The following is a 25,333-nucleotide window of genomic DNA, read 5'->3' as shown; positions in this document are numbered from 1 at the left end:
ATCCCACAAACACACACCTTTTAGAACGGGGTATGAATTTCTCTTTAACACGAGGCCTATTGGCAGCAAAACATAAACACCCAAATACCTTTAAAGTAGTAAAAGGAGCTGGACTCCCAAAAAGAATCTCATAAGGGGTTTTACCATCCAAAACAGGGGTTGGTGTCTGATTAATAAGATGACAAGCAGTCACAACACATTCACCCCAAAAATCAATAAGCAACTGAGCTTGAAAACGCAAAGCACGAGCAACATTAAGAAGATGTTTATGTTTCCGCTCCACTCGACCATTTTGTTGTGGAGTATCCACACAAGAAGTGTGATGCAAAACTCCCATTTGAGCAAAAAAATCTTGTAAACATAAAAATTCTTGCCCATTATCACTCCGTAACACCTTAACATGCTTACTAAATTGAGTGTTGACCATTGCACAAATTTTTTTAATCAATTAGCCAACTTCATACTTTCCAACCATCAAATACACCCATGTAGCTCGAGAACAATCATCAACAATGGTCAAAAAATAATGAGCACCACAGCTAGAAGCAACACGATACGGCCCCCAAATATCGCAATGTATCAAATCAAACAAATCAGAAGCTTTATTCGTACTTAAAGGAAAAGAGTTACGAGGCTGCTTAGCTAAAAAAACACACTTGACAATCGTCATCAGAAAACTTAGTAAAACTACTATTACTGAGTACTCCAGGTAAAGACCGCACCACCTTCATAGATGGATGACCCAAACGCCTATGCCATACCAAAGCGGAGTTTGCAACTGTTGAACGATTTGCTTGAACACAACGAACTGGACGAAAAAGATAGACCCCATTACATTGCTCCCCCTCTCCAATCAGGTTCCTCAAACTCCGGTCCTGAATAATACATAGCTTGTCAGTGAAAAGGAATATAAATTTCTGTTTTTCTAAAAATGAGAGACACGCATAAACAAATTACAATTTAGATTTTGGAACATATAACACATTGTCCAGAATGAGGTGTTCACTTAGTTTAATACGACCTTCTTTAGTTGCAGTAGTATGTTTACCATTTGGAAGACCAACAGGTTCTGAAAAAATATCGTGCACATCAAAAAATAAATCGAGGTTACCGGACATATGGTTTGTTGCACCTGAATCAATAATCCATTGGTCTAGATATTTCTTACCATGCAACTGTGGAGTTGAAGTCGAAACTTTAGAAGAAGTTAAAGTAGCTACCAATTGCTATAGTTGGACATCAGATAGGGTAGGCACACTTCCACAATCTACCCCACTAGCACCACTGCCCATAGCGGCAACAAAACCACCTCGTCCACGACTTCCTCCACGGCCATAATTTCCTCGGCCTCCTCGGCCACTCGACCTACCACCACTACGACCACCATTACCAGCCCACTCGGGCCACCCAATCATCTGAAAACACTTGTCTTTCTCATGACCTTTGCGGCCACAATGAGAGCACATACGAACATCAACACTACCCTACGCCCTACTTTGCGCCACACCATCAATCGCAAACCCTACCACATCATTGCGAGAATCTTGGCGGCGAAGGATGATTGGTGTCTCTACGAGAGAGCACCTTTACCATGATAGGAGAGTGAAGGCAAAGGATCAAGCATTAATAGACCGTATAAGCGCCATGATATTTTTAGAATCAAGACCCATTAGAAACCGATGCAATTTTTCATTTTCTAGAAGAATACAAGACTCACCAAAGAAATAAACACGATAAGAAGGCAACTTTATGGCACTTGCCAATTCTTCCCACAAAGTACGCAATTCACCATAATACTCAGCAATAGATCTACCCTGTTTTTGCAATCAGCAATCAAATTTTTGAGTTCCTGAATACGAAGACCATTACGAAGAGAGTATTTATCACGTAGATCATCCCACAATACTTTAACTTGATCAGGAAAAGGAACCGTTTTCCTAATTGAAGCATCAAGAGTGTTAAAAATCCAAGCCACAAGCATAGAATTAACGATTCCCCATTGACCATAATCTGGAGAATTTGCATCCAGTGCAGGAATAGTTCCATCGACAAACCCTAATTTATATTTAGCACACAAATTATTTCGAAGGGAACGTACCCACTCATCATAATTATTCCTTTGCAATAAAATAGGATTAATCACAGACCCCATACCTTCCGATAGATGAAGATAATAAGGGGTAAACAGTTCATATCGAGAGACAGGTGTTGGAGATTTATCAGTACCAGACATGATATGGTATCACAACAAAAAGGAAAAACGAATTGAAAAAAAATTTACCCACCCTCACAGAGAACAACAGAGAACAATGGAGAAAATGGCTTGCTCTTCTCTTTCTATTCACCTCAATATATATAGATACAATAACAAAGACCTAGCTAATCTAGGAAACTACCAAACTAACTCCTAAACTTATGCTAAGAATTTTTCCACAATATACAAGATTTCCACAATATCCTATTACATTACCCAATTCTCTTACTAAATTTGTTTTTCAGTATAGTTTTAGGAAATCCAAACATAATCACATACTAGACCAGGTATCCAATTTATGTAACGTGTTCCAAATTAGTACAAAATTACATTTTCTAAATTCCACGCAAGGTAACGGGTCTAGGAGATACAAATCCAGTGGTCCCCGACGGCGGGTTGAAGTGTCATGTCTTAGTACCATCACCCGGCCTATTGGGTCAGCTTACAGGGAGGGTCTTGGGCGGGTCATCCGGGTCGGGTGGAAATTATCATTTTAACCCAATTTCACCCTAAAAAAAACTTTCTATCTGCAAGTAATATATTTCCAATTCACAACATAGAGAAAAAAAATGGAATAAATCAATAAAAAATAAACAAAAATAAAAAAAAAAAATTGAACTTGAACCCAAAACTATATTTGTAAATTTGAAATTTTTTTCTCGTGATTTACCATTTGTAATTGATTGCTTTCCATAGCATGATAAAATGAAGATGAGAGCGAGGATCTATGGTACAAAATAATAAAATATAATCTAAAAGAATTCGAAATTAATACAATGATGAATGATTCATTTTCTCCAAAATTCGAAAGTTGAATTTGAACTTTTGATATTTGCCCAATGTTCAAACTTGAATATTTGAAATTGATGTTGAACTCATAAGTTTGTGTTCATATCTCCCAAATTCCTATAAAAGTTAAAAGAAAATATAAACAAAATACAAAAATATTAGAGTTAGAGTCTTGAAATTGTGCGGGTCAACAGGGTTGGATCAATGGCTTTTGACACAGTGCGGGTCGGGTGGCTTGACGGGTCGGGTTTGAGCACCCATAACCCGACCGCATAAAAACAATGGTTGGGTGGGTCTATTTTCGGGTCGGTGCGGGTTTGGATGGCGGGTGAAAACCGGGTCCGCTACCGGATGATTAGGAGAGCCCATATCATATTAATACTCTCTTCTTCTTTTCTTCGATAATGAGTTTGAAATTAATACTCGATGTGCAAACCTATGGCATCCAGATAAGCTCCATCTTGACCATAAAACCCAACAACCTTCCCATCCTTCCCAGAAGTAAAGTAAGTACCTCTCTCATTACCAAAAGGTCCATATTTCTTCTTGTTAGTGAAGAAACAAAGAGATCTCAAAAGATGTAAGCCTCCAACTTTGTTTTCATGTGTGTTTCATATGCATATTTTTCAAATGCATGATACCCCGTAATATATTTTTGTCAAGAACTCATCTGGGTAATTCAATTCAATCTGCAAAAATAAAGCTCAAATTTGAGTTTGAGAAATTTTTTATAATTGCTAAGAACATAATGTCTAATCTTATTGCAAGAACTAAGAAGTGCTTCCTCACTTTGAATTTTTGTCAGGATACCCTTAAGTATTAGATAGATGACATATATTAATATACTTGTGAGGATTTCTTCATCATATTCAAATAAAATTCCCTACCAAATCAAAGGATAATCACTTCGATCAACAATTCAACATAATAATTTTTTTTATCATCTTAATTAAAGTTTTCAAATTAAGATTGAATAATTATTACAAAACTAAGCATGTAAAATACACACATTTATAAAAATTCCGACTCTAGGATATTATGGGGAGGGTTCTAGGGACATATAAAACTAAAACACTTAACAAAATCATGATCAGTAGGGCATTTCTAACAATTAGATTAGGCTAAACTTTTGTAGATATGATGTACCAACCACTTTAAACATATATATATATATATATATATATATATATATATATATATATATATATATATATATTCAAATTCAAATTGGAAACTTTAACTCCCATTGTATATTGAATGTAGTCAACAAATCAAGCATTGTGACCGTTCCTTTTCACAGTAATTGATACTATATTTGGAAAATTGAGAAATTTGCAAATACTGTAATCCTATCTACAAAAGTTTAGCTTAATCTAGAACTTAGAAATACCCTCAAGATCATGAGTTTGTTTACGTGTTCTACAACTCCCATAAAGTATTTTATGATAATCTACAGTACTTACCTTCGTGGCATCAGATCCTTTACTCCTGTTCAAAGCTAAAAGGTTAAAAGGTCCTAAAATCACAAAAACTTAAGTAATTACCCACCTAATATCACAAAAACTTAAGTAATTACCCAAGTACCTTGTCAATAATATCACTTTCAGCCCACCCATGCTTTTTAGACACAATGGACTCTCCATTTTTTCCACAGTACACTATCTGGATTGCCCGAATCTCTCTCTCTCCTCTGAACAGTTGTATCTGCTTGATCGTTGAGAAAACACCATCATCCCAGTGGTTCCCATGACTACCCCAAGGCCCAATAAATACTGAGATCCTTGCATTGCCAATCCTACCTTTCTCCTGCAGTACACAGTAGCAAACAATCAAAAGATGGTAAGGTACATAATTGTACTAACGAAAATAACAATAAGCCACGAAAATAGCAAGACATTCTTGGTCCTTAAAGCACATTGAATTGTTTTGGACACATGTACATGAACTTTTAAACAAAGTAGTGAGGAAGCAAAGCAAAACAGATTAGAAGAAAGTCAGAAACAATTATGAACTCTTAGAAACAAATGTAGACAATCTTAAAATCACATATCTTGAACAAGAGAAGGAGAGATTCTAACCTTTGCCTTCTCTTCAAGCTCAGGGTTAACTGTTGTCATACTACTTGAAGAGACGCTCGAAGAGTTCCAACCCCGAAAGGGATCAGGAGGCATCAGGATTTCTTCTCTACCCTCAAGAAGTCTAACGACCTCGCTCATTGATGGTCTATCACGAGGCAAAAATTGTACACACCATAAGGCAATCATTGAGATCCTCTTGGCGTTTTCTATATTCTTCTCCTCAATGCCACAAAATTTCATGAAGTCCTCCAATTGTACTTTCTTTAATTTTTCCCAAACTTGGTTTGGAAATGAATTTTCCCTTATCCTCCTCCCTAAGATCTCAAACAACAATATGCCGTAGCTGTAAACATCGCATTTATAAGTTGCCGATGAGGCTCCACCCCAAAGCTCTGGAGCCCCGTAACCACGGGTCCCTCTAAATCCACACATGGTGACATGCGTTTTGTCCCTGGTAATAAGTTTGGCTAAACCAAAATCACCAATCTTAGGAACAAAATTTGAGTCGAGCAGAATGTTAGCAGGCTTGATATCATAGTGGATTATTCTGGGTTCGCAATCCTTGTGCAGATAGGAGATCCCGTTTGCTGTCCCAATTGCAATACTGCACAGTGTCTCCCACTTTATTGTTTTGCTTCCGTATAGAACTTTCTCTAGAGATCCATTTGGAACGAATTCGTAGCCGAGTGCTTTAATGTCGAGTGCAAAGCAGAAGCCATAGAGCTTGACCAAGTTTCTGTGATGAGTTTTGCAAAGTGTGGATACTTCAGCCTTGAACTGATCATCAGATACTTCAGCCATAGAGCTTGACCGAGTTTCATGCCCAAGAACCTTAACAGCCACTTCGACACCATTGTCTAATATGCCTTTGTAAACAGTTCCAAATCCACCAAATCCTAAACTCGTAGAAAAAGCTGAAGTGAAGGTCTGCAGCTGCTCAGGTGAAAATCTCTTTGGTTGTTCGATTTCCAATTCACCAATCAACCTATCTACTGAGTTCAGTTCAACATTGGCCATGATCTCTGATGAAAATGTGATGCGGAAAAGAAATGTATGTATTGGGTGCACCTTATATGGTTCCAACTTATTTTTCCCTCACACACACACACACACAAAGAAGGTCGCTTCAATCTTAGCTCTCACATCTAGTGAGTTGCATTTCACAATGTGGAGTTCTGATTTGAAGCTCTTAGTGGAAAACGATTTGGGTGTCAGTTTCAAGGTTTCATTTCATAGTGCTCTTACAATTTCTTGTGCCTATACTATTACGATCTGTTCATCTGTATACATATGTAAAATTTAGAGGACCCGTCCCTTAAATGGATACTTTGAAGTAATTAAGAGCAAACATATTAGGATCTGTATAACTTCTTCTAGCAATTGTCAAAGGTACAAGCATTGGTTACCTGAAATATATGTTAGCCTTTGACAGAAGACTGAAGTTTCCACGTTCAAGTCCTGTAAAAAATTGAAATACTCGTAGTACTTACTACATTAAACGCATAACGTTAGAGAAAGCAATTGAATGAATTGGAGGTATCTGAGATTCGGAGCAAAAGAGAGAAGTTGCATTTTTTTTTATTTTACTGTAACTCTTTTAGAGACCACACGGTTACATTTAACGACCCTAGCCCGAAGGCTTATATTGCCCAAACTAACTGGGGTGATAATTTGGCCTCAGACCCTCAAAAGTTGGCCCTCACATATTTGAGGGGCCGGCCGACCTAACCCTCATGCTTATAAGGGACGGGCTATGGCCTAGGTTCTGAGACATGATCCCGGTCCTCATACGTTTTATTATTATTTTATATTATATTTATGTATTATACTCTAATTATCTAAATCGTATAAAAAAACAAATCACTGAATTAGTTTTCAATAGAGATAGATTAGAACATAACATAACATCTGTGTTTTTTGTAATTGATTTAATGATAGGTATATAAGTCCACACATAAAAGCAAATCCAACCTAATAACACAATTAAATATGAAAAATATAGATGTTTTAAAAATATCATCTCTTCCACCATCTCTATCTATTTTTATTTTTTTTCTAAAAACATAAGAATTAGTTTTATATACTTAGTTAAAATTTATATACATAATCAAAGTACGATAAAAATCAATAAAAAATTACAAAAAAAAAAAAAAAAAGTAAACTAGTAAAGTATAATTAGATCGGGCTCGACCCGGCCCTTAAAAATGAGGGTCGAGGGACAGATTAAGGGCTTGAGTTTTCATGTTTGACCCTATTCGACCCGGCCCTCAATACAAAATAGGGGCGGGCTGACCCGACCCTCAATCATAAGAGCTTTTATAGTTTGAGGGGAATAGCCCGGCCCAGCTCTTTTATCACCCCTAGCCCGAAGGCTCATCAACTCTCTTGCGGATGCACCATTTTGAGTCTTCGGGATCATCAACTCTCTTGCCGATGCACCATTTTGAATAGACCCAACCGCCTCCCCCTTGTCTATGAAGATTTGCTTTTGCTCTTCGGTTCACCGATCGTAGTAGCACTTTGTCTCTAGCCCCATTTTGGGTCTTCGGGATCATCAACTCTCTTGCCGATGCACCATTTTGAATAGACCCAACCGCCTCCACCTTGTCTATGAAGATTTGCTTTTGCTCTTCGGTTCACCGATCGTAGTAGCACTTTGTCTCTAGCCCCATTTTGGGTCTTCGGGATCATCAACTCTCTTGCCGATGCACCATTTTGAATAGACCCAACCGCCTCCACCTTGTCTATGAAGATTTGCTTTTGCTCTTCGGTTCACCGATCGTAGTAGCACTTTGTCTCTAGCCCGAACGCCCCGAAGACTCGTTTGGCCCAAAGGCCCATCACATAATTACACAAAAAATAAATCCCAGCCAATATTTGGTGAGATTCGAACTTGCAACCTCCTCATAGGAACACAACCAATTGAGCTAGAACTTCTTGTGTAACAATGTTGCATCTTTGCATGAAAAGTTGTTATTACACAGCTAGAACGTTATCAAATCCTCATAAAGTTATAAAGTACTCCGTTGTCTTTACCAGGAAACCACGTCTTAAATCTGAAGTCAAGGGGACATGGCGTTGACTTTGAGATCTGGATTTGTTTAGACTTTAGACAGTTTGAATAATTCCAACTGGGAGAACGGTGGAGCAACTCATAACTACCGACCACTGGGTCTATTTTAAGTACCGGGTTCCTGAGAGTCAAGTAGTCAACTCCTTGCCAAAGACGGTTAATCTAGTTTTCATATCTCATTTTTCTTTATTGGTAGTTCAGGAGGGCGTTTTTAACCCTTGAACGGAACCTGGCAACGTCTTTGTCAGCTGCTCAACAGTAAATTTCTGATGCTTCAAATAAACTTGGTATCACCGAAAATGGTTCAAAAGCTGTCATTTTCACTACCAAATATGGGACCCTCTGTCCTGTTCTACAGGTGATTTGAGGAACTCAAACACAATTGAATGGAAAAATGAAGAAAAGAGAACTCTCTGCTTCAAAATGAAGTTCAGAGCCTAAGAGATTTTTTATTAATTTCTGACATAAAGCCTTCCAAGGCAAAAGACAACATATATACTCTCATTCTCCACGATAGATAGACCATGCCGACTTTGAAATACAAAGATTACCTAACTTGCATACTCTACCTAATCATAGGATTAACAAAATCTTAATGGACAGGAACTAATGACTCAACTGTCCCTATTTAATACTAAATATTACCCAACTGCCCTGGGACATAACAATACCTTCCCCTTTAAACATCCTTGTCCTCAAGGATTAAAGTTTGGGAAGTTGGCAGCAATATGAGACCAGTCTTCCCAAGTAGCATCCTCAGGGACTGTGTTCGACCACTAGATAAGCACTTGTGTAACCGCCTTATTGTTTCTAGGGATCATCTTTCAGCCCAAAATTGCAATTGGTTCTAGTAGCATCTGTCCTTCAGAATCAACCATAGGCAATAGAGGCATTGGTGTCACTGAATTGCCCAACTTCTTTTTCAGCTGAGAGACATGAAAAACCGGATGAATTCGTGATCCTTGTGGTAACTTCAACTTATAAGCAACTTCTCCGATCTTAGCAATCACTTCGAAAGGCCCATAGAACTTAGCGGGTAACTTAAGGTTCTTTCTAAGAGCAGCCGATGTTTGTCTATATGGCTGTAAACGGAGGTAAACCCAGTTTCCCACTTCGAAAGATCGCTCAATTCGCTTTTTGTCAGCATACCATTTCAACCGCTCCTGTGCCTTGTGCAAGCCTGCTCTAATTACTTCAATCATAATGTCTCTTTGCTTCATATAATCTTCCACTGCTGCCACTGAAGTTGTTATTGTCGTTGGTAGTGCCAGATGAGGTGGTGTATACCCATATAAGGCCTTAAAAGGGGACATCTTCAAGTTTGTATGGTGATTAGTGTTAAACCACCACTCCGCCAAGGAAAGCCACTTATGCCAAGTTTGAGGTTTATGTCCCACCATGCACCTCAGTTAGTTTTCTAGGCAAGAGTTGGTTCTTTCCGTCTGTCCATCTGTTTGTGGATGATAGGATGTACTAAGGTGAATCTTCGTACCCATTGCTTTGAAGAATTGTTGCCAAAAAGAGCTGATAAACATCTTATCTCTATCTGAAGTGATCGAGGATGGCAGTCCATGCAACTTATATATGTGGTTCATGAATTCCTTCGCCACTATTGTGGCAGTGTATGGGTGAGCCAATGCAATGAAATGGCTATACTTTGTAAGCCTGTCGACAACCACCATGATCACATCTTTCCCTTCTGACTTAGGTAACCCTTCAATGAAATCCATGGTGATGTGCTGCCACGCATGCTCAGGAACAGGCAAGGGTTGTAGTAAACCAGCAGGAAACACATGTTCATTTTTGTTTCTTTGACACACGTCACATGTACTAACAAACTCCATTACATCTTTCTTGAGTCCTGGCCAGAAAAAATAAGATTTGGCTCGCTTATAACTGCCTTGCATTCCCGAGTGTCCACCCACAGCAGAGGAATGTATCGTGGTTATCACTTTGTTCCTCAAGTCGCTATTATACCCTATATAAATCCTGTTCTAGTATCTCACAATGCCAAAGTTGTATGTGTAATTTTTTACTCCAGACAGATTGAGTAGCAACTGAGAGATGGGTGTGCATCAACCCATCTTGTTCATAACTTTGTTGTACCTCTTTGAGCCACAATGGTTGCACCATGGACATTGCTTGGCAGCTCGCTTGTTCCTCCATAACCCTTGAGAGCGCATCCGCGACTCTATTTTCAGTGCCTTTCTTATACTTGATTTCATAATCAAAACCAAGTAACTTGGTCAGCCATCTCTGTTGCATCATAGTTGTCATTCGTTGTTCCAAAAAGTATTTGATACTTTGTTGGTCAGTATGTATAACAAAGTGATGCCCTGAGAGATATGGTCTCCATTTTGTCACAGCCATGACTATTGCAAGTAACTCTTTCTCATAAGTGGAAAGACCTAGAGTTTTAGGACCTAGGGCCTTACTGAAAAAGGATATGGGCCTTCCTCCTTGCATCAAAACAGCCCCAACTCCTCTAGCACATGCATCGGTTTCAACCACAAATGGTAGTGTGAAATTCGGTAATGCCAACACTGGAGTAGAAGTCATGGCCATTTTCAACTGTTCAAAAGCCTTCTCTGCCTCCATGTTCCACTTGAAACTATTCTTCTTGAGCATATTAGTTAGTGGTTTGCTGATGTTGCCATAACCTTGAACAAACCTTCGATAATACCCCGTAAGGCCCAAAAATCCCCTAAGTCCCTTCAATGTAACGGGTTTAGGCCAGTTCACCATACTCTCAACCTTGGCGGGATCAGCAGCTACACCGTTCGGTGTAATTAAATGACCTAGATACTCCAATTGAGTTTGTGCAAAGGAACACTTGGACATTTTGGCAAACAAACTATGCTTCCTTAGTACCGTTAGTGCTTCCCTTAAGTGTTCTACATGCATGTCCATATTAGGGCTATATACTAGTATGTCATAAAAAAACAAGTATATACTTTCTCAAATAGGGCTGAAACACCTCATTCATCAAGGCCTGAAAAGTTGCTGGGGCGTTCGTCAAGCCAAATGGCATGACTTTGAACTCATAGTGTCCATGATGTGTCCTGAATGCAGTCTTGTAGATATCAGCTTCAGTCACCCTAATTTGGTGATAACCAGACCTGAGGTCTATTTTAGAGAATACTTTCGCACCATGCAATTCATCCAGTAATTCATCTATCACCGGAATCGGAAATTTATCCTTGATAGTGATGTCATTAAGCTTTCTGTAGTCCACACAAAATCTCCAACTGCCATCTTTCTTTTTAACAAGCAATATAGGGGACGCAAAGGGACTATGGCTAGGTTGTATTAGGCCGGATTCAAGCATTTCCTGCACGAGCTTCTCAATTACAGCTTTCTGCACATAAGGGTATTTGTATGGTCTTTGGTTAGTAGGTTCTGTATTGGGCTTAAGTGGGATATGGTGGTCTGAGGTCCTTGTTGGTGGAAGATGTTTGGGTTCTGCAAAGACATCTGAAAACTCATGCAAGAGATTGGACACAGATGTGGGGTGTGTGGAATCTATTGGAGTGGCTGTCACTGAGAATAATTGGCCCATGAGGCCATGGGTGTTTTTCTTAATGAACCTTTTAAGTGCATTTCCTGACATCATTTTCAAAGAGGCATTCTCCACTCCTCCAGTTAGGGTAATTCTCTTCCCGTCCTTCTTAAAGCTGATTTGTAACTTATTCAAATTGAATAAAATATCCCCACACTTCTTAAGCCAATCGCCTCCTAAAACCATGTCACAACCACCCAAAGATAGTATTCTGATCTCATCTTCAAAGTGATGACCCTGCATTGTCCATTTTAAGTTAGGACATACGGCTTTGCTTACTATCCTTTCTCCATTGGCAACTGTTACTAACATATGAGCTGTAGGTTCCACCGAGCAACCACCTTGTTTAGCAGATTCAAGATCTATGAAACTGTGAGTACTGCCACTATCAATTAAGATAGTGATAGGCCTCTTCTTGAGCAACCCTTGTATTCGAATGGTGTTTTGACTCACATTTCCAGCCAAGGCATTAACTGAAATTTCCATATTCGTCTCTATCTCTTGTAGCAACCCTTCCTCCTCACTTACAGTTCCCTTGTCCACCTCGTCTTGATCTTCTTCATTGGACACTAACATGTACAGTTGTTGATTTTTACAAAAATGACCCGGCTTATATTGTTCATCCCAGTTGTAGCATAGTCCTTTCTCTCTCCTGGCTCTCATTTGAGCGGGTGTAAGTCTTTTGATAGGCGGTGTACTAATAGAAGGTTTAGTAAAAGAACTAGATGTGGGGGTGAATTTGGATGTCGGAAGATTGTTTTGGCTTTGGGATGGGGTAGTATCTAGTTTAGAAGTGGTGTTTGTGGTTGAGAAGTATGAGTTGGCTGTGTAAGGTGGTTTGGTCTTTTTGGTTTGGATTTCAAGGGCCGACTCTTGCATCTTAGCCAAGTATATAGCTTGGTTTAGATTAGTAGGCCTAAACATTTGTACTGAAGTCCTAATTTCGTCCTTGAGACCACTTAAAAAGCTAAGCACAAAATATTCATCAGTTAAGTGCCTATTTTTACTCACCATCAGGGACTTAAGCTCCTCAAATTGCTCCTGATACTCGGTTACTGTGGCTGTTTGGCTTAATTTGTTAAACTCTCCCACATAATTATCACGAGTCACATCCCCAAATCTTTCATATAACTCAACAATCAATTCTTCCCATGTAATTAAATTTTTACCCTCTTGATAATCCAAAAACCAGGAATCGGCCTTCCCTTCGAAATAAAGAGATGCGATATTCACCTTTTGACATTCATCAACATGATAAATCTGAAAAAACTTCCTACATTTCCTTACCCAACACCTAGGGTTTGTTCCATCAAAATGAGGAAAGTCAAGCTTAGGATATTTGAGATAGTTACATTGGTTTCTCGGGTTTGATAGCTCCGTGACTACTTCAACTGATTCTCGATTTGTCGAACTATCGTCGATTTCCATCTGTTTGCCTTTTGACTTCTCAAACCCATCACTCACTAGCTTGAACAATTTGTCAAATCTTTCTTCAGTTCTTCGATCGACATCATCGCGAGATTTTCGGAATTGTTTCAAGTCTTCTTGAAGCTCGAGAAGTTGAGCTTCATTCTTTTGAGAAAGTGCCAACGCCATTAATCAATTAATCCAAGGATCGAAATGCTCTAGATACCAATTGTCCTGTTCTACAGGTGATTTGAGGAACTCAAACACAATTGAATGGAAAAATGAAGAAAAGAGAACTCTCTGCTTCAAAATGAAGTTCAGAGCCTAAGAGATTTTTTATTAATTTCTGACATAAAGTCTTCCAAGGCAAAAGACAACATATATACTCTCATTCTCCACGATAGACCACGCCGACTTTGAAATACAAAGATTACCTAACCTGCATACTCTGGACAGGAGCTAATGACTCAACTATCCCTATTTAATACTAAATATTACCCAACTGCCCTGGGACATAACACCCGCCAGATGAAGGAATTATAAAGATAAACACTGATGGTTCCTCTCAAGGAAATCCAGGGCCAGCCGGATATGGTGCAACTTATAGGATAGTGAATGTGAAGTATTACAAGTCCTTCGCAGATCGAAATATAGGCGTCAACTCAAGTTATGTAGCTGAAGTCATGGGCATCATAGAAAGTGTGGAAGTGGCACTGTGTAATGGATGGAACAGAGTTTGGGTCGAGTCACACTCGAGAGCAGCTGTCACTGCATTTGGCACCTCAGTTCTTCCATGGTAATTAAGTTAAACCTAGTGCAGGGAAAGATGTAAGGAGAAACTCAACTATGTGAAGGTGACAAGCAAGTGGCGTGAAGTCAAATTTTGCAGCAGATAAAGCTGCAAAACATAGTCTTAGCTTAAGCACACAAGCAGATGTATATCTGCTAGGGAAACCTTCATGGATTTCCGAGTGGGAATCACCTGATGTGACTTACTACAGGTTGAATCCGGTTAGTTAGGAAATTTACTCCTAACTAAGCCAACCTTCTCGTAACCTCTTTTTCATTTAAAAAAAAATGTCGACAATGAAACATAACAACGCAGCAAAATGTGAAATCATCCGTCAAATAAGTACATTAGAATTAGACTATAGTTATTAAAATGCAAAGTAGTTATACATTCACTTTGTAGAGCCGCCAAATAAATGACGTGGGGCAGCACAAAGTTTAAAACTGCACAACATGGTACTAAAATATGATCGAACAGATAAATGATACAGCACCAGAATGGCAAAGGAGTAAGAGGCAGTAACATTGCAACAACGGACTGTTTGTTGCAGATAGCCTTGTAGCAAGTTTTTGTTGACAGACTATAAGTTACCCCAGTTACAAGGACTTGAACATCCAATATAAACTTAAACTAAGTATGATACAAGAACATGAATGGTATGGTAGGAGAGCCCGAAAGTATAGAAGGTTGAAGTTAATACACCATATGCACACCTATAGCATCCAAATAAGCTCCACATCTACCATGAAACCTAACGACCTTGCCATCCTTCCCAGAAGTGAAGTAAGTACCTCTCTCAACACCAAAAGTTCCATACCTTTTCTTGTTAGTGAAAAAACAAAGAGACTGCACAAGAACCATACCATTATCTCCAAATTCAAATTCGTAGAACCCAGTAACTCTCTTCAAGAACTCTTTTGGATAATCCAATTGGATCTGCAGTTTAAAAGCAAAAATGTGAGAAAAACAAAATTATATGTTAAAAATATACTGTCTCACTAGGTCAAAGGCAATTATTAATAACAAGTAATGAATTTGAAACAAAAAATTGACATCAAACAATGCTGTATATATTTATGACGATGTTTCTTCACCATGATGATCAACAACATTGTCAAGAATATACAATCATGAAGTTTTAACCTTTCCAATTATGATTGAAGATCTAAACACCTAAAAGTACATTAACTGTAATGTACATTTGGCAGGACCACAAGGTTTCCAATAGCATGTTTTTCTGCATACTAACCCTCGTAGCATCAAGATTATATTCTTCAAAAAAGACATTAAACCCAACTCATTCTCCTAATATAAGAAAATATAACTGAAAATTATAAAAGTGCATTACCGTGTCAACTGTATCAGCACCAGTGTATCCATGCCTTTCAGACCATATTGAGTCTCCATTTTTCGCACAATACTCAGTTTGGATCGACAATATCATCCTTATTCCTCTGACGACTTGTATTTGCTTGATTGTTGAGAAAACTCCATCATCCCACCCTCCCCCTCCTGGACCACCCCAAGGCCCAAGGATTACCGATTCCCTTTGCTCCTGCATACACATTGTACCACAATATAAGCCAAGTGCATAATTGTTTCAATACACTTTTCAACAGTGACAATACCATTTTAACTCTCATTCCTAGATCTTTTGGTTAAGTAAGCAAAATTGTTAATCTTATGAACTCTTAGAAATGATGGAAGAAAATAAAGAAATGTTTTGAACAAGATAAAAGAACAATTTCAACCTTTTCCTTCTCTTCAAACTCAAGGTTAGATCTTGTCACAGTACTCGAAAAGTCCAACAACCAAAAGGGATTAGGAGGCGTCATAACTTCTTCTCTACCCTCAAGAAGTCTCACCACATCGCTCATGGATGGTCTGTCCTGAGGCCTGTACTGCACACACCACAGGGCAATCATGGAGATTCTCTTTGCCATTTCTATATGTTGGAAAACAATCTGCAAAAACAGGATTAACAATGATATTGGAAGCTGAGGCGCGGACTAGGTCGCTCTCTTTAAGGTATTGCGGGTCTGTTCCTCCTGGTGCAGACAGACACGGAACCTCCAGGATACAACAGCCTCTGTAAAAGTCTTGATGATCACTGCACAGCAAAAACCAAAACTAGAAGAGAGAACAAGAACTAATAGTCTACTGCCATTATCAGGGAGAAAAGTTTTTCTTAACAGAGGAAAGATATGAAAAACTGGTGTCCTTTGGTCTACTGTAAAGCCTTGTTTTTATAGGATTGAGAGAGTGTAACGTTTGGTCAACTCTCAACGTTATTGTCAAAAAATAACGTTCCAAACTAAAGGTCGGTTACGGACTTACAGCCAAAAAAAACGTTTTCCTTTTTTTGTTTGTAAACATACCAAAAACGATTAAAATAACCAACAATCCCCCACTTATTTTAATAACAGAAATCAAAATAAAGAAATATGGCAGTCACTATTAGTTCCAATATATCAAGCATAGATAAAGGTGTTCAAGACTTAAACCTTTTACGTAGTGAAGACTACTCAAAGTATAAGATCCATAAGTGACTTAAGTCTTGAACTTAGGTCTTGTATATACAATGAGTTATCATCACGCATAACATACTCATTGTTCTCTTTCCAAACTTCGCACATTAAAGGCCCCTGTGGCTTCCATCCCCGGATTCATGAATGATCTAAAGAATCGGCCTTCATTCTCATAGAAAGCGGCCTATACTTTCACATTCACTAGGTGAGTTCTATCAAGAGTGCTCCCCAGAGCTTAGGCACTCGTCCATAAGGACCATAGAACTTCATTAAGAGTTTTCCCAGAAAAACTACAACCTCTAATCGCGAGGATCACATACAATTTACTTATCTAAAATTCGGGACGGATAAGTATCATTGTATGTCTTATACTCAAACATTCTATGACTTGTTCTTCCCTTTGAACCTAGTTCTTGGGATCTCCAAAGTCCCTAGGTTGGGTTACCGTCATATACATTTATCTTACAATAGGCTTCAAATCCCATACTTCCGGGCAAGAGTCCACACTTTTTTCTCGGCCGAGCTTTTGTAAATGGATCTCGCAAGATTATCACCGGATCTCACAAAATCAATAGTCACCGCACCCTTGGATATGTAATCCCGTGATAAGACTATGCTTACGGCGTATGGCCGCGTGATTTACCATTATAAAACTTGTTGTGGACTCTCCCGAGCAGCAGGTGCTATCACAATGTATCAAGGTAGGCGGTACCGGTCTATGCCAAAACCGGTATGTGAGTGAGTAGGTCCCGTAACCAACCAAACCTCCTCACTTGCACTAGCCAAAGCAATCAACTCGGACTCCATAGTAGATTGTGCTATAATGGTCTGTTTCTTGGACTTCCAAGATACAACACCTCCACCAATGAGAACACATATCCACTAGTAGCCTTAGAGTCTTCTCGAAAGAGTATTCCAATCAAAGATCGTGTACCCCTTCAAGAATAGCAGAAATCTCGATAGTGAATACCCAAATTGATTGTTCTCTTTAGGTGTCTCATTAACCTGCCTATTGTTTTGCCAATGTTCAACACTAGGGTTACTAGTGTACCAAGACAAAACACCTACTGATAGGCAATGTCGGTCTTGTACAAACAGAAGCATATCTTAAACTACCAATGATACTAGCATATTCCTTCCGATTCACGGGTTCACCATTATTAATAAACAATTTAACACTTGAATCAAAAAGGTGAGCAAACAGCTTACAATCGAAATAGTTATACTTCTTTAACACTTTCTCAACGTAGTGTGACTGATCTAACCATATGCCATCTAATGATCTTGTAATTTTAATCTCTAAAATTACTTCTGCTTCTCCTAAGTCTTTCATATCAAAGTTAGAAGACAATAAGTCTTTGGTCTCTTTTACCGCTTGCAAATTAGACCCAAAAATAAGTAGATCATCAACATATAAGCATATTATAACACATATTCCATCATGGTACTTATAGTATATGCATTTGTCACTTTCGTTTATGTAGAAACCATTAGCAATCATAAAATTATCAAATTTTTCATGCCATTGTTTCGGTGCCTGTTTTAAACCATAAAGTGACTTCGCTAACTTGCATACCTTTTTACTATTACCTTGTTCCACATAACCTCTTTGGTTGTTCCATGTAAATCTCCTCTTCTAAATCCCCATTTAGAAAGGTCGCCTTTAACATCCATCGATGAACAACTAGATTATGAACAAAGAAACAATAGATAATAATACTCGATTGAAGTTATCCTAGTAACCGGTGAATATGTATCAAAGAAGTCAAAGTTCTCCTTTTGTCTAAAACCTTTGACAACTAGTCTGGCTTTGAACTTTTATATTGAACCATCGGTTTTAAACTTTCTTTTTAAAACCCATTTGCTTCATATAGTTTTACAACCAGGAGGCAAATCCACTAACTCCCAAGTCTTGTTTTCCATGAGAGAATCTATCTCAATTTGAATAGCTTCTCTCCAAAACTCAGAGTCAGAAGAGGCAAGAGCTTCTTCTATGGAGGAGGGATCTCCATCCAAAGAAAACGTCACAAAATCAGATCCTAGATCTTTAGCGACCCTAGCTCTTTTACTCCTTGGTTCGATTCACGATTAATCCGTGTCCCTATCATGCAATCTAGATACATCGAAGCGAAACATCTTTGGTAGGGTCTTAGAGGAAGATGCACCCCCCACTATTTCTAGATAAATAAGGAAAGCTATCTTCTAAAAACTCGGCATCGGATGATTCAATAATAACATTACTCTTCATATCCAGAAATCTATAGGCCTTACTATTCATAGCATAGCCTAAAAAGACACACTCATAGGCCTTACTATCAAGCTTAGAGATTTTGGGGTCATGCTTCCTTACAAAAGGACAACCCCATGTCCTGAAATAACTCAATAAGTTGGGCTTTCTATTTTTCCATAGCTCATAAGGTGTAACCTTAGTCTTAGAACTAGCAATTCTATTCAAAACATAGCATACAGTTAAAACAGCTTCACCCCATAAACTTGAGGATGCTCCAGAGCTAAGCAACATAGCAACAGTTAATTCCTTAAGTGTTCTATTCTTACGTTCAAAGCTACTCCATTCATTTCGGTGAATAAGGAGTCTGTCGTCTAAATGAATTATACCATGTGATTGTAAGAAAAGATTAAAATCGGTAGAATCATACTTCGATTACCTCTATCACTGAATTACTTTTATGTTTCTATCATGCTGATTTTGAACCTCAATCACATAAGCTTTAAAAGCATTTAAAGCATCACTCTTATTCTTCAATAAATAAACATAGGTAAATTTTGAGAAATCATCAATGAAGGTAATAAAATATCTTTTACCACCTCTAGTTAGAACACCTTCAAGTTCACAAATATCGAATGTACTAATGCTAGCAGATTTGTACTTCTCTCAACCGACTTATGAGGTTTCTTAGTGATTTTGGCCTTGGTGCATGATTCACGGTGTACAAAAAAACATCATTCTTCAAGATAGGAATTAAACCCAATGTGCTCATGTTCTTAACATACTTCCTATTAATATGACATAATCTACCATGCCAAACATTAACAGAATAAGCAATCATGTAAGCAGAAGTAGAAGTTTTATTCATGTCAGCAACATTCAACTTAAACATCCCATTACATGCATATCCCTTGCCAACAAAAATTCCAGACTTAGTGATCACATACTGATCACTACCTATCACTTGCTGAAAACCAGCCTTGTTTAAAATAAAACCAGAAACTAAATTCTTCCTAATATCGGGTGTATGAAGAACATCCTTCAAAACCAGTTTCTTCCCAGAAGTAAACACCAACTCCACATCACCAGAACCTACAACCTTGATAGTATGGTTTGTCGCCTAATAGAACTTCCCGGTTCACGCGGTTGTAGTATAACTCTTGAACCGGTTTCTATCAAAACAGACATGCCTAGAAGCACCAAGATCAGCCCACCATCCCTCGAGACATTGGAATTGACTTCAGGTTATCATTGCCACAAAAAGTGTCCCTCGGTGACATTAGCCTCATTTCGGTACTTGCGATTCTGAGCATAATGTCCTTTTTTTTTTGCATGTATAACATACAACTTCATCATGTCTCATGGTAACCTTTGGTTCATATTAACCCGGTTCGGTTTTATGTGGAGCTTTCTTTGTTATTATTCGGTTTGTTCTTCATTGCCTTTTTATTAGGTTTCAGATTAGAATTGGTTTTATTAGCATGCTGATTTATAATATTAACTTTAGCCTTGGCAGATGACATAGCCACTTCCTCATTGTGATCCTGTTTTCGGGATTCTTCTTCAATCCGGAGTCTCATAATGAGACTCTCCATCGAAAACTCCTTGGATTTATGTCTAAGAATGTTCCTAAAATCCTTCCATGAGGGAGGAAGCTTATCAATGACGACTGCAACTTGAAATTGCTCGTCAATCTTCATTCCCTCAGAAAGTATTTCATGAACAATTATTTGTAGGTCGTGACAACCGAGTCACAACCGACTTGTCATCTTCCATCCGAATTTAAGGTAACGACTTCTGGCCGTACTTTTTCGAGCCCGGCCTCCTCCTCGGTGTCATATTTCTTCTCGGGGCATCCCACACATCGGCGGTTGGAAGATAGCAAAGATGATCGTACAAAGTCGTCGATAAAGTGCATTCAGGATATAGTTCTTGCACTTGAAATCCTCAACATTCCATTTGTTGACAGCAACAGTAAGAGCAGGTTCCAACAGATCTTCCGCCGTAGGTCGTTTCTCTGTCAGAACATTATCAACCTTCACCAAGGTCAGATAAAATGTCATCTTTGCTTTCCACCGTTTGAAGTTTTGACCGGCAAACTTGAAAGGGCGATTATTGTTGTTGTCGTTTTTGAACTGGCTTCCTTCCTCGTGTTCCATTGTTAAACAGACAAAAGAGTACCTTAAAATTGTTGGAAAACAATCTGCAAAAACAGGATTAACAATGATATTGGAAGCTGAGGCGCGGACTAGGTCGCTCTCTTTAAGGTATTGCGGGTCTGTTCCTCCGGTGCGCATGAACCACGGAACCTCCGGGATACAACGACCTCTGTAAAAGTCTTGATGATCATCCGCGCAAAGACAAAAAAAACTGGAAGAGAGAACAAGAACTAATAGTCTACTGCCATTATCAGGGAGAAAAGTTTTTCTTAAAGAGAGGAAAGATATGAAAAACTGGTGTCCTTTGGTCTGCTGTAAAGCCTTGTTTTTATAGGATTGAGAGAGTGTAACGTTTGGTCAACTCTCAACGTTATTGTCAAAAAATAACGTTCCAAACTAAAGGTCGGTTACGGACTTACAATAAAAAAAAACGTTTTCCTTTTTTTGTTTGTAAACATACCAAAAAGATTAAAATAACCAACACTATATTCTTCTCCTCAATGCCACAACCTTCTATAAGCTCCTCTAGTTTTCCTTGCATAAACTTCTCCCAAACTTGTTCTGGAAACGACTTTTGGCCATCAAATCTTCTCCTCCCTAGGATTTCAAATAACATTATACCATAGCTGTAAACGTCACATTTAGAAGTCGCTGATGAGGATCTCACCCATAGCTCTGGAGCGCCATAATAAGGAGTCCCTTGAAATCTGAACATGGTAATATGACTTTTGTCCCTGGTTAGAAGCTTGGCCAATCCAAAATCACCAACCTTAGGACAGAAATTTGAGTCGAGCAGAATATTGGAAGGTTTAATATCATAGTGAATTATTCTGGGTTCGCAGTCCTTGTGCAGATAGGAGAGTCCATTCGCTGTGCCTATTGCAATATCACAGAGCGTCTCCCACATTATACTTTTGTTTTCATACAGAATTTTCTCTAGAGATTCCTTTTCCAAGAATTCATACAAAAGTGCTTTCATGTTTGGGGTGAAGCAAAAGCCATAGAGCTTTACCAAGTTTCTATGATGAGTCTTTCCCAGTGTGCTCACTTCAGCTGTGAATTGATCTTTTATTCTATCGGACAGTATTCCATCTTTTAGAACCTTTACAGCTACTTGGATGCCGTTGTGTAATATGCCTTTGTAAACTGTTCCAAATGAACTAGAACCTAACCCCTTCGAAAAATTTGAACTGAAGGTCTGTAGCTCCTCAGGTGAATACCTCTTTGGTTTTTCTATCTCTAAATCAACAATTATTCTCTCTACTGCATCCAAATCAACACAGTCCATGATCTCAGATGATACCTTGTAGTTTTAGGCAAGTATTGCCAAACTAATAACATGAAAGCTTGTGGCTAGCAAATTTGGACAAAAGGGCGACAGCTAGCTAGTTATCAATGACTGAGGAAAACAAATAAAATTTGAAAGAGTGAGAAAAGACAATTCTAAACAGCACAATAAAGAAGAGCTTAGAATGATGGCACCTTGATCCTAAGTGTAACGCCCGTATTTTTTAAAATAGGTTTTATCTATTTAATTAATTAAATTAATTATTTATTTATTTTCAAAATTCGTCGGATTGGACTCGGGATACGTGGGCCTGGTTTTTGGGCCCGAGTCGGTGTTGGGCTTGGGTTTCGGACCCAAGTATATAAACACATTGTTCTGGAAAATAGGGGTTCAGAGAAATAATAAAATAATGAAAATGGAGGCAGAGATGAAAGCTGGATTTCTGGAGGGTGGAGCGCAACGAATCGGGCTAGGAGGATTCGTCGAGCTGGTCATACAGGTGAGTATCTATTTTGCTATTTCACCGGATTTATGGTTTTCGTGTATCGGTGTATACTGTTTAATGTTTATGTTTTTATATACTGCTCCTTATATTGCTTTATTCGGCGTCGTTCTGTATGTTGAAAACTCTATTGAAAACTGTTGTGTAGTTAACACTTGAACTCTGAAATTTGGGAATTTGGAACTGTTGGAACTCGGAAGTCGTCAGTGGCGGCGTCGCGAGTCCAACAACAAGAAATCGTCCAGTTTTATTTGAACATTTATGACTTTAGTTGCTGTGTTGTGGGGTTGGGAGTATATGAGTTTGAACTGTTGGAACAGTTCAAAACTCTTTGGAGCTTTGTCAATGGAGGCGCCGGCCATCAATTCGAACTGCCCTCTAACTGTGTTGGTTTGTTTCGTGGGTTGGGTTGTTGGTTAGAGGGATTACGATTGGTGGTGGTGGGAGGTTGTCAAGGTCCGCCAAAGCTTTGAGGAAGCTTTAATGAACGCCTTTTATCGCGGTTCTTGAAAAGATGCGATTTTTGTCTTTATTTTTCATTGTTTTGCACTGTTTTGGTTAGTGTTGTTTGGGGTTTGATGAATGGTGGTAGTTGGGTTGATGTTGGATGGTGTGGGGCTGTCGATTGGAAGCTTGTAACAAGCTTTAATGGAGGTCGACATTTTTCTAGATCTAGTTTGGAAGAATCGGGATTGTATGATTTGGAGTTTTTGTGTTTGTTAAAGTGGTAGGGGTTTGTAGGAGGATTAAAATCGGTGGGTTTGATTGGGTGGTTGTGTGGAGGTCGACGGTGGTCGATCCGGTGGTGGCAGTTGGAGAAGATGCACTGTTCACCGATTTGGGCCTTGGGCTTAGCTAGTTTAATTGGTTGGGCGGATTCTATTTTAGAGGGTTGGGCCCGATTATGTTCTAAAGTATTGGGCCAGTTCATTTCTATTTTTGTTTGGGCCCTTTTCCTATTAGTTGATAACTTGTTATGGCCAGTTCTAATTTTTGTAATTTTGGGCCGGTTTTCTCTTATTTTTGGACCGAATCACTTAAAACTTTTGGGGCCCGTTTTAATATTGTTTATCCGTAGGACTTAAAATAGATCTAATTGGGTCTTTAAATGTTTGGACTTTCGGGTTATAAGGTTTGGGCTTAGCCAGTTGGGTCCGAACCATTACCTTGGTCATGAGCCCATGAGCCATGCACCTTTGACTTTAGTCATGAACCATGGCTATGACCATAGACTTGTCGAATACGAAAACGACAGTTTGACTTTGACCATGACATGTTGACTTTGACCAGGATAGTTTGACTTTGACCATTGATGGTTGACTTTGACTTTTGACCGTTGACCGTTGACTTTGACCGTTGACTAGGAAACGTTGACTTTTCTAGTTTTTCACACGTTTGTTTATATTCATTATCTAATTATGATTTGACGTGAGTAGTGTGTAAAGCATATATATATTGGGCTTTGATTGTGGATTGTAGATCAGATAATTGTGCTACATTTTATGTTGTAAATGGTATGGACAAATTAAATGTGGAAATGCTGTGGAAGCTGATATAAATTTAGTTGTCATTATCTAATTAAGATTTGACGTGAGTAGTGTGTAAAGCATATATATGTTGGGATATATATATTAAATGGAATAGTTTTGGAGACATAAATGTATAAACACTCCATTATTATATATGTGAGATGCTACTATGAGGTAGCATAGTATTGGTGAATATTTTTGCCGGGGAGTGTGGTGTAGTGCAATAATATATTGGCACGTGAAAGTATGAAAATAGTTATGAGATATATTGAGATATTTCTATATATTGTGGGTTTAGTGCAATAAGGCAATTGACCAAGACGCGATGATATAGTGGAGTTATTATGAGTCATTAATGTATGACCCTTGAATAAATTATTTAACGAAAAATCCTAGAACCTAGCTACCACAACTCATGTGATTGGCCCTTCCGGGCGTTTCAGTTAATTGAATGGCCGGGCTAACCTTCCGGGCGTTCGGTTAATTTGAATGGCCCTCCCGGCGAGCGAAAGTGGTTTGATTATTCCGTTCACAAAATAGAACGATGATGCGCAATATTTTATGCCGAATAGTGGCATTACTTACATAATTGCTTCCGTGTGAGGATTTATCGGTGTCGCGCATCCATTTCGTGGTGGTTACGCACGAGTTGTTCATTATGTAAGGGGAGGCATGTGGATGTACATGTTCGGTTGGGTAGCGATTTGGTAGCCAGGGAAACTAGGTAAGACATAGATCTGACGTGAATTTTAGGGACACGCAAAGAAAGCCCGAAATAATCTAATTATGGTAATATGCTTGGTTGGTTATTTGTTTAGTTAGAACCTAAAACCTCGATGGAGGAACTACATGCCTTATTTATGATGTATAGTTTGTTGTGTGGTTAGTGGAAAGTTAAAAGTACCGATTGGAGGAACTACACCGCCTTTAATTATTGTAATACTTAAGGATGTTTTATTAGTCGTTAAAAGTTTTTGGAGGAACTAACTGCCGTAGGGATTGTGTATATATATGTATAATTATATGTTGTATTTTAGGGCTACTCACACCAAAGCATTGTTTATAATGTAAACCGATTTGCATGTTTGTTTATCGGGTGTGTTCATTCAATGAACATAGTTGATAAGTTTTGACGGGTTTAGTGTTGAAG

At 38.6% G+C, this 25,333-nt stretch overlaps 4 protein-coding genes across 9 annotated transcripts; all 4 read right to left on the bottom strand.

The window, feature by feature from the left end:
* Nucleotides 1–581: 581 nt before the first annotated feature.
* On the bottom strand, nucleotides 582–7,188 carry LOC147512151 (rust resistance kinase Lr10-like). Of its 5 annotated transcripts, none has more exons than XM_086595126.1 (4): nucleotides 5,122–7,188; nucleotides 4,628–4,849; nucleotides 4,507–4,531; nucleotides 582–875 (listed from the first exon to the last, which is right to left on the bottom strand). In XM_086595126.1, the coding sequence occupies exons 1-3, from the start codon at nucleotides 6,136–6,138 to the stop codon at nucleotides 4,526–4,528; spliced, it is 1,245 nt and encodes a 414-aa protein (XP_086451252.1). In that variant the 5' UTR covers nucleotides 6,139–7,188; the 3' UTR covers nucleotides 582–875; nucleotides 4,507–4,525. The 5 variants fall into 5 exon arrangements, 4 of the variants coding, with proteins under 4 accessions (XP_086451252.1, XP_086451248.1, XP_086451251.1 ...); XR_015214749.1 differs by lacking the exon at nucleotides 582–875 and adding an exon at nucleotides 3,078–3,732 and having other exon boundaries at nucleotides 4,507–4,559; nucleotides 4,592–4,849; XM_086595125.1 differs by lacking the exon at nucleotides 582–875 and adding an exon at nucleotides 3,078–3,732.
* Nucleotides 7,189–9,018: 1,830 nt separating this feature from the next.
* Nucleotides 9,019–9,507, bottom strand: LOC147512150 (uncharacterized). The gene has a single exon (XM_086598664.1). The coding sequence runs from the start codon at nucleotides 9,505–9,507 to the stop codon at nucleotides 9,019–9,021; it is 489 nt and encodes a 162-aa protein (XP_086454790.1).
* Nucleotides 9,508–11,034: 1,527 nt separating this feature from the next.
* On the bottom strand, nucleotides 11,035–13,580 carry LOC147512149 (uncharacterized). Its single transcript, XM_086595121.1, has one exon. The coding sequence runs from the start codon at nucleotides 13,347–13,349 to the stop codon at nucleotides 11,127–11,129; it is 2,223 nt and encodes a 740-aa protein (XP_086451247.1). The 5' UTR covers nucleotides 13,350–13,580; the 3' UTR covers nucleotides 11,035–11,126.
* Nucleotides 13,581–14,270: 690 nt separating this feature from the next.
* On the bottom strand, nucleotides 14,271–22,353 carry LOC147512148 (jacalin-related lectin 19-like). Of its 2 annotated transcripts, XM_086595120.1 has the most exons (4): nucleotides 21,349–22,353; nucleotides 15,702–15,895; nucleotides 15,299–15,505; nucleotides 14,271–14,886 (listed from the first exon to the last, which is right to left on the bottom strand). In XM_086595120.1, the coding sequence occupies exons 2-4, from the start codon at nucleotides 15,891–15,893 to the stop codon at nucleotides 14,644–14,646; spliced, it is 642 nt and encodes a 213-aa protein (XP_086451246.1). In that variant the 5' UTR covers nucleotides 15,894–15,895; nucleotides 21,349–22,353; the 3' UTR covers nucleotides 14,271–14,643. The 2 variants fall into 2 exon arrangements, with proteins under 2 accessions (XP_086451246.1, XP_086451245.1); XM_086595119.1 differs by lacking the exon at nucleotides 21,349–22,353 and having other exon boundaries at nucleotides 15,702–16,171.
* Between the last annotated feature and the right edge of the window lie 2,980 nt (nucleotides 22,354–25,333).

This window comes from Coptis chinensis, chromosome 3, assembly GCF_015680905.1.
Source record: "Coptis chinensis isolate HL-2020 chromosome 3, ASM1568090v1, whole genome shotgun sequence".
NCBI classification, from domain to species: Eukaryota; Viridiplantae; Streptophyta; class Magnoliopsida; order Ranunculales; family Ranunculaceae; genus Coptis; species Coptis chinensis.
Note: the sequence above shows the minus strand (reverse complement) of the source record. Positions and strands in the feature narration are given on the sequence as shown.